The sequence below is a fragment of the Punica granatum genome, chromosome 4 (genome assembly GCF_007655135.1).
Source record: "Punica granatum isolate Tunisia-2019 chromosome 4, ASM765513v2, whole genome shotgun sequence".
NCBI classification, from domain to species: Eukaryota; Viridiplantae; Streptophyta; class Magnoliopsida; order Myrtales; family Lythraceae; genus Punica; species Punica granatum.
Genome location: NC_045130.1, coordinates 16,719,802 through 16,727,930, shown reverse-complemented (window position 1 = coordinate 16,727,930; position 8,129 = coordinate 16,719,802). Strand labels below are relative to the sequence as shown.

General features: G+C 39.7%; 2 protein-coding genes across 5 annotated transcripts; both read right to left on the bottom strand.

Moving 5' to 3' along the window:
* On the bottom strand, positions 1–4,643 carry LOC116206101 (ATP-dependent Clp protease proteolytic subunit 6, chloroplastic). Of its 3 annotated transcripts, none has more exons than XM_031538869.1 (9): positions 4,401–4,635; positions 4,026–4,078; positions 3,547–3,616; positions 2,173–2,374; positions 2,020–2,085; positions 1,541–1,681; positions 1,049–1,102; positions 777–869; positions 1–389 (listed from the first exon to the last, which is right to left on the bottom strand). In XM_031538869.1, the coding sequence occupies exons 1-9, from the start codon at positions 4,532–4,534 to the stop codon at positions 342–344; spliced, it is 861 nt and encodes a 286-aa protein (XP_031394729.1). In that variant the 5' UTR covers positions 4,535–4,635; the 3' UTR covers positions 1–341. The 3 variants fall into 3 exon arrangements, with proteins under 3 accessions (XP_031394729.1, XP_031394728.1, XP_031394730.1); XM_031538868.1 differs by having other exon boundaries at positions 4,026–4,084; positions 4,401–4,634; XM_031538870.1 differs by lacking the exons at positions 1–389; positions 777–869 and having other exon boundaries at positions 1,049–1,162; positions 4,026–4,084; positions 4,401–4,643.
* Positions 4,644–5,179: 536 nt separating this feature from the next.
* Positions 5,180–8,102, bottom strand: LOC116206438 (small nuclear ribonucleoprotein Sm D2-like). Of its 2 annotated transcripts, none has more exons than XM_031539314.1 (5): positions 8,001–8,102; positions 7,079–7,112; positions 6,698–6,775; positions 6,258–6,362; positions 5,180–5,512 (listed from the first exon to the last, which is right to left on the bottom strand). In XM_031539314.1, exons 2-5 carry the CDS (start codon positions 7,094–7,096, stop codon positions 5,396–5,398), a joined length of 318 nt encoding a protein of 105 aa, XP_031395174.1. In that variant the 5' UTR covers positions 7,097–7,112; positions 8,001–8,102; the 3' UTR covers positions 5,180–5,395. The 2 variants fall into 2 exon arrangements, with proteins under 2 accessions (XP_031395174.1, XP_031395173.1); XM_031539313.1 differs by having other exon boundaries at positions 7,893–8,091.
* Between the last annotated feature and the right edge of the window lie 27 nt (positions 8,103–8,129).

The window sequence follows — 8,129 nt, the reverse complement described above, 5'->3', positions numbered from 1 at the left end:
TTCACCAATAACACAAAATGGCTTTTAGGATTTGAATTCGCCAAAAACTTCATTGCGAATTCAATGTAAATATAGAATTACAACTCTACTTGGAGTCTAATTCCTAACCGAATAGAAAATAAAAATTATACCAGACATGACAGTGTTTATGCCTTCTCGTCACAATTAAACAAAGCGTGAAAAATGGGAACAAGAGGTTCAAAAATTAAACTGGCATCACCTAACATGGTTTCAGGCTCAAATTCTGACCTAATTTACACTTTTCCTCCTTTCTTAGTGCAACACCAAAGTTCGCGCTATATTGAAGCTTGGAGCAATTGTCCAAAAGAAATTTGGCCACTTCAATACTCTGTTTCGAGGATTCCATCTATGAGCCCAAACTCCAGAGCCTGCAAGAATAGATGAAGATAGCATGGTCAAGGGCTTGAATGTACCATCATAAAGCCAGGACAGATTAAAAAAAAATTCCAAATCCTATAATCTGTGCCATCAAAAGTACTGAGAAGAAGGAACATATAGTTGGGGCTTCATGCCTCGGTTTTTATGTCTGAAAGAACAAAGAGTGTAGAAGTTGAACATTCTAGACAAAACTGATATGCACCATAAGAATATCAGCCTGCTGATGCTTATACAATGAGGTCCAACACTGATTTGGCAATTTATGACTAGTATTATTGATGATCAAGCGATCCTCCTTGGAAAAAAATGATCCGCTGCTGTTTGATATTCTCAAGTGTGGCACGTAACGGGGTCAGAAAAGAGTCGAGGAAAATTACCTCGGAAACCGATAAGAAACGATCCCTTTCTGTGTACTGTTGCACCTTCTCAAGGGGTTGGCCAGTGAAAACAGCATACATCTTGTCAATTTTCTGCACCGAAGTCAGCATATAGACGAGAATGATTTTGGCAAGCTAAGTTTTCGGATTCAACAGACCAAATTTCTGTTGATCAATTAACTGGAGATCGTAGGTATGCAGTTTGTTTCCTTTTGGTGATTGGGAGAGAAACACACTGAAAATATTCACAAAACCAGATTAAAGAGACTGACATGGCGAGATTGAACTGCTTCATTCACTTGGCGCCTCACATCCTCCACATGGCCCTGCGAGAAGACGAGCAAAATCCCATTCTCCACTTAAGTATCAGTCCATACATATGCACCCTAATGCATGCAAACACAAGGATGTTGATGTCACAATTGGTAGATGTGATGCCAAAAAATACATATAGTACGACTAATAAAATCATTGCTGCCAATAACAATCAAAGCCTTCCTTTACAGTAAGATAATTTTGGCTAAATCAAATATCTACACACTTTTAATGCCACTAACATATGGAAAGCAGAGGAGTTTGTCAATGGAGATCCCGAACTTTCAATATTTTCAGAGGCATCTTCCTTTCCTTGACATACTTGATAAAAAATAAAAAAAGACAAAAAAACAAAAAGAGAGAGAGAAATGGACTAAAGAGGGGACAGAAGGGCTTCGCTCTATTTATAGCATTGAAAGATGGAACAATACTCAAGATAAAATCCATACCCCACATCCACTCTGTGGCTGATGTATCATAATTCTGGCATTTGGCATTGCATAACGCATTCCCTTTTCTCCACCAGCAAGGAGAAGAGCTCCTTGGCTTGCTGCAACTCCGAAGCATACTGTGCCTACCTTTGGCTTAATCTGTATATTGGAGGTGTGAGTACTCCAAGTATGAAAGTTATTCCAAAAGAGAAAATGAATGATAAAGTAGAATACAAAGCCATCTACACCATTGATTGCAAAAAATTATTCAAGCTTTCTTGATGTCTTAGCAATATCTTTTTCATTTCCAAGTAATTCTCGTCTCTACAATAACATGCATAAATCTATCTCTTAAACTATTTATTTTTACCATGACAGAAATTGTTGATATTGTTGCCCGGTTTCCATATTATGTAATGGCACTCTCTTCTTACAAGGGCTTATCTCAGAAGAATGTGCAGAAAGGCTTCTGATATTAGGACTGATATAAAACTTACCCAAGACATGCAATCATAAATTGCCAGCACCGAATAGGTGCTTCCGCCCGGGCAGTTTATATACATCTGAAAACCAAGAAGTTCTGCAAAATCAGATTGAAAGTTTGTTTTGCAGGCTGCAAGGTAGAATTAAAAGAGAATTAACAGCCCGACCAAAATATCCGCATCTTCATCGATGGTTGCAAGGGTTACAAGCTGTGATATGACCCGCTGAGCCACCTGAGAGTTGACTGGCTGCCCAACAAAAATGATGCGATTCCGGAATAACACTAACGACAGGTCCAATGGTCCTCCTGGAGTCATGACTGCTGGCATGATCGGAGGATTTCCCTTTTTAGCTACAATTGTGCCATCACTGCGGATAAAAAAAAAATACAAAGTAATAAATATGCCAAATTGCACCATCAAGATGCTGAAAACCCAATTACTCTCTTCTCCTTTTCCTTTCTCCTTTGACAAGGTTCAATAAGAGTAACAACTGAATATAGAAAGTCCGTGAGGGACAATTACTCAAAAGTAAAATCCAGAATAAGCAACTCAGACACAAGATTTCACTGAATGATCCCTTAATATATCGCATGCATGTGTACAGTATACTACATCCACAAACTCTCCGTGTATAACAGAATTGATACTGGAATACTAGAAAAATAGAGAAATGTCAACTTTCAAGAGCATAATAATTGGTCGAGCTGAGTTTTCATGCCAATAGAGATCCTAATCTCTTCCCACTTGCACCTTAATAGTAATAAGTAGCCAGACATGCTCTTAAATCTTCAAACAAATTTCACATAAAAAATTTAATTGGAGCTAAGACTAGGTCCTGATCTAAGCAGAGCAGTAGATCCAAGAGACTACCATCATGATAGTAAAATCTGAAACAGGACTACAGGTGGAAATCAATGATCGTAAAATCTGAAACAGGACTACTAATTGAATGAGAGAAGAGACGGGAGAGAAATGCTTGGTGATACGCAAGACTTAGAACAGCAGATGTGGGTTTGGCCTTTGGACCAATAACTAACATCCAAAATTAAATCCCCAGTGAGAAAACCTATGTAGGAAAGCTACTAATTATTTTTTAAAAAAAAAAGGTGGGAAAGGTGCTGAGATTTAGAGCAAGCGGGTAGGTTGTTGTACGCCTTGGCAGTACTCCATGAGGTCATGGGTTTGAATTGACCCTTGCATGTGTAGCCATTGGCAAGGCAAATCATCAAAGGAAAAAAAAAATCATGGAATGGTCAAGGCAAATAGAGTTTTTGTGGAGCTTCCTTAATCCATGAACTGAAAAAGCTGATAGAGACACATGGATCCATGGACCAAGCCAAAGGCTAGGTATTCCTTTTCTCTTTCAAACAATTCCTACATTCTCACAGACCAGTTAAAACCTTCTTGGTACAATACAATGCATCATTAACATTAATTATGAAAACTTATATGAATCCCTACAGTAAGAACATGATGTCAAAAAAGGTTGACCCAATCATGTTCAAAGCACACTGAAGCAAAAGGGACATGGCTGCTCACCTCAGACTGGAATCACCAAAATCCTTCCTATCAAACTTCTGAGGTAGTCCATATGTTTTACGAGACGGCCCTGAAACAGCAATAGCCAACCAATACTCAATTTGCATTCAGACAAATATCAGCACTTTAATTTGCGCAAATACGCATCATTTTAAATTTTCAAATGACGTCCACAGAATTCTTCACTTGCATGATGAAATACACACTGACGAATAGGGATCTTAAGAAACCTTATATCTCTCGAGTCATAGAATATCTCACTACACCAGAGAACAACAGTAATCATTCTGTCCTGTAAAGTTTTACATATAACAAGCCGCAACAACTATCAACACGTGAAAATAAAGTCTGCAGTGCAGTTGTCACTACGCTTACGGGCATTGAAGGGGCATAGTGCCAAAGAATCCTCGCAGCCAACATAACCAAAACACAGATAAACAGACCATACCGACAAGAAGGGCCACGGAAGTTAATCATACCTGGTGCAATGGTATTGTAAGGCGACTCCTTGCTCCCCAATGCTGAAACAACCCTAAAACTATACAAATTCTGTAAGAGAAAATTTAAGAAGGAAACGAAGTTGAGATAACCAGAAAAAATATCCACCACCTGCAATGGATACCATGTATCCATTGTGAAGCAATTCGCAAGTTCAAATCACTGATACGCAAGTTTTGATACACGTAAAAGCACTGATCAATGACTGACGAACGCTTCTCACTCTCAAAGAAATTATCATCCATTGATAACAGAAAAAAGCTTAAATTTTCCAAGTTTACTCCACAGAGAGCAAAATTTACACGAACATGAGGTGTACGGGGACGAATTCTTCGAGGTGAGAATGCAGTCAGTACCTTGAACGGCGAGGAGAGACGGTTGCAGGCGAAGCAATGAGAGGAGGAGAGAGTATCTTGAAAGCTCGGGATTTGGAGCTGGGAGCAAGGGAAGTGGAAGCTGCCGCCGAAGCTGAACCATAGAGGGAAGCCATTCTCCGAGCTTCGGATAAAGCGCAGATGGAGGAGGAGGAAGAAGAAGAAGAGGAGCTGGAGAGTGAAACGAAGACGAAACCGGAGAGAGAGGGGCCTTCGCAAGTAGTCCAGGGGGAAAGATTTTGACAAATTTGATTTTGCTCCCTAAAACTTTTGCATTGTGACTATTTTGCACCTTTCACGCTAATATATACATGCACTGAAGTCCTCATTTATGCATACTTTACTCGGGCTTGATAGACAAGTCGAGAGTTATTTGTCAAAATTTCCTTCGGGTTTTGATGGACGAGCCGAGTGTTAGGTATTTATCAGTCGAATTGCTTCTGGCTAACTAATCGATCCCACTAGTCTCACCAAATTACTCACATAATGCTCTCGGCTCCGACAACAAGCGACTTTATTTACTTTCCATTCCTAACCAACATACAATTCGAGCCCTTTCCATTCCTAACCAGCATATAGGAGTTTGGTTGTAATTGGAATTCGAGCTTGAAAGAACCATGGTGAGCATTAAACCGCTCATCCTCATCTCCACCCATCTCCTTCGGTTGCTTTTATATCTATACAATGAACGGGTTTACTCGGGAATTAAATTGACAAGAAGCGTGGATTGAATCAAAGACACTCAGATTAGAAGCCAGACGAGACAATAACAAGACAGAAGATGTACATTAAGCCATAGTAAAACAAGGCAAATACTACATCTTTACTAGGTAGTATAATATGATCCGACCATATTAAGCAGGTACAGAGTTAACTCACAATAAGGTAAAAGCCTACTGCAGATCCTCGAGCAACAAAAGTCTCAGTATCTAAACATCTACTCATCGAATTAAAAGATAAGGGAGATCGCTTGCAAGTCACTTCGGGTTCCTAAGTACGATGATAACAGAATCTCCTCGTAGGAACATCTTGCTTATGAACCTATCTTTGTTCACGGGGAGTGCTTTCTTCTTGCCCTTTCCAGTTTTAGGTACCTGCAATGGACAGAGCAAGGTTGTCAAAAGCTTTAGGTGCATTCAACACAGAAAGGGTACCTATCGCCTGAGGCGCAAGGCGCAAGAAAAAGCGCGCGCCCGACTAAACTAATGCACACCATACTATATACATTACCTGCACACTGTAGCTATGTCATTCTCTATCTAAAACAATAAAAATCATGCATAAGCAATATAGCATGTATCAGCAATAAGATATACTATAGCAAATCAAAGTCTTGCATATCATGAATCCAATTATCCCAATTAAAGAGACACAACACACCGAAATTTTTTAAAAGCTAACTTGACTCTCAAATCAAAACGTAAAGACTTCTAAATAGTTTAATTTTGTGATTCCCCTAATCTCTAGAGCTCTAGCCTCATCCTCAGAGTCCTCGTCACTAAAATTTCCTAATTTTTGCCCTAACATTTTCTTTTTTAAAAAAGTTCTTTTTAATGTTATAAACCTCACTAATAAAGAGAGAGAGCCCAAAAAGGTGGTCTGGAACAAAATTTTTAATCAGGCAAAAAAAGCACACGCCTGGGCCTCGACAAAAAAGCGCACAGGCGCGTCCAAGGCGCTGAGGCCTTGGTGCGCCTCGCTTGATGCACCTAAGCACCAAGGCGAGCGCTTTTGCTAATGCTGGACAGAGATTTAATCTGATGAGATGAAATCAAAAGTAGAAAAGTCATCACAAGTATTCTCAACGTGGGACCATATGCAGGCAAAAAAATTCTTTACCTCGGTCCACATCTCCCGAACATTCTCAAGAACCATGTTGCAGTGACGATCAAAAGCCCTCACACGTCCCAAAAGCTTCCGGTTGTTCCTGCAGTTAATCAGCACCTGCCAGAAGCAGTAACATCGACGCATAAATGATGGTGGCAACACGAACAAAATTAACAAGAGATGAATTTTCCATGCAAGGCATTCGAGCAGAGCCGACAAAAAATCAAATGGCTACAGGGAAATCTCAAACTCGTGTTACGTTCTTTTCATTCTCAGTAAACTCAAGTATATCCATAAAGCAACAGTCTCATATAGTAATCAGGTTAACTGTAAGCTCATCTTATTTTTACAAACAATATTAAGGCCCTTCTGCACAATTGCTCCATATTAGGACTGCCAACACTGAAGGACCTGAGGATCTACTGAACACTTGAGCAATTAAAGTACTCTACCTGAGTATTGCTCTTAACACTCATCATCAATACAGAGAGTGGGCCTGTGTTGAATTCCTCTTCCTCATTCTTGGTAGCCTGTAAATCAAGATCCAGGTAAGTTCAAGTGCTACAAGCAATTCATGAAACCTGTACAAATCATCTACACTCACATACAATTAAAATATACATATACAATCAGGTAAAACAAAACCAGTTTAAGCAGACCAGATCCTTGGCAAAGTTAGTTTGTCATAAAACAATGGGCAAAACATGCATAGAAAATGTTGACACTAGAATATAACATCAACATTAATACACTGTTTTTGCAAGAAGATCATATAGTGGACTAGTTCATCGAGAAGGGTGTAAAAATTATAGGGAATCTGTAACATTACTTACATTTGCATCATCCTCCATTGCTCTACTGAAAAAGCTGCAATTAGAAAAAGAGAGAGAATATGTCACTGTAATTGGTCAATATGAACATAAGCAAAGACCACGCAGAATATATAAATGAGACACAAAGTTTTAAGACTGCCAAACCAAGAGGAACTCAAAGCAGCATGTTAATGTGCTAGAACATACTAATAACAACAAGAAAGAATATATTACATGCAATGACTCAAATCCCAAATCGCACACGCAAATACAAGTTCATCTTAGCGAAAGCACAAGGGCAACAAGCAAGATGCCAGTAACTACAAGCTATTAGCTCCCGATCCCCATCTGCCGACTTTTTTACACAACGGGAGGCATCAAGTAGGTCAAATCATTCTCTCACCATTATTTTCCCAATCTTTCTCTCAGCTAACGAGCCAAACAGGAAAATTTTTCCAGAGAACCATGAAGAAAGGCTAACTTGATAGGCTAACTGAACAAAAATAAACAGCTGGTTTTTCAAAAAAATTCCATAGAAAATTTCGAAATAAGACGTGCAAGGACTCTCTCAGAGACTATAATTCTGAGATGCGCAGCTCAGGGGGAGAGACAGGGAATTCGGTTTGACGGTTCATCAGAAGTCCCTGGGAGGCACCCTAAGAACCCAGGTAGTGAACATAGAACTGCTTTCCTAACAGTTGCTCCGGCTAAAAATGGAGAAATAGCGATTGTCTAACTCCCACCAGGATTATCCAGCAAACATCTGAAAATGAACACTAATCGCGAACTAAGCCATAAATCAACAAACTGCAAAGAGGTGGGATGCAATCAGCACCTTCTTCACTCCGGTGAAGCACCAGCTGGGGAGCTGCAGAGGCTAGTGGAGTAGCAGAGATCGCCGACGAAGAGAGATTTCGGTAGAGATAGAGAGATAAACCCTAACCTTGGAGAATCACAGAGCGAAAAGGCGAAGCAGCTGAGCGAGCAGAAGGAAGGTTTAGAGAGAGAAAGCTGTAAGGAGAGAAGACGACGAAGCTAGGGTTTTAGATTTCAACAAATTTGATTTTGCTCC

What these genes read in the sequence shown, in the direction of transcription:
- LOC116206438 (XM_031539314.1), bottom strand. An exon ending in GTGTTAAGAGCAATACTCAG is followed by an intron (nt 6,363 to 6,697) that starts GTAGAGTACTTT and finishes TGCTTCTGGCAG; the next exon opens with GTGCTGATTAACTGCAGGAA. An exon ending in TTCGGGAGATGTGGACCGAG is followed by an intron (nt 5,513 to 6,257) that starts GTAAAGAATTTT and finishes TGTCCATTGCAG; the next exon opens with GTACCTAAAACTGGAAAGGG.
- LOC116206101 (XM_031538868.1), bottom strand. Translation starts at nt 4,534, where the DNA reads ATGGCTTCCCTCTATGGTTCAGCTTCGGCGGCAGCTTCCACTTCCCTT. An exon ending in GTCTCTCCTCGCCGTTCAAG is followed by an intron (nt 4,085 to 4,400) that starts GTACTGACTGCA and finishes GAATTTGTATAG; the next exon opens with TTTTAGGGTTGTTTCAGCAT. An exon ending in TTACAATACCATTGCACCAG is followed by an intron (nt 3,617 to 4,025) that starts GTATGATTAACT and finishes TTGCTGTTTCAG; the next exon opens with GGCCGTCTCGTAAAACATAT.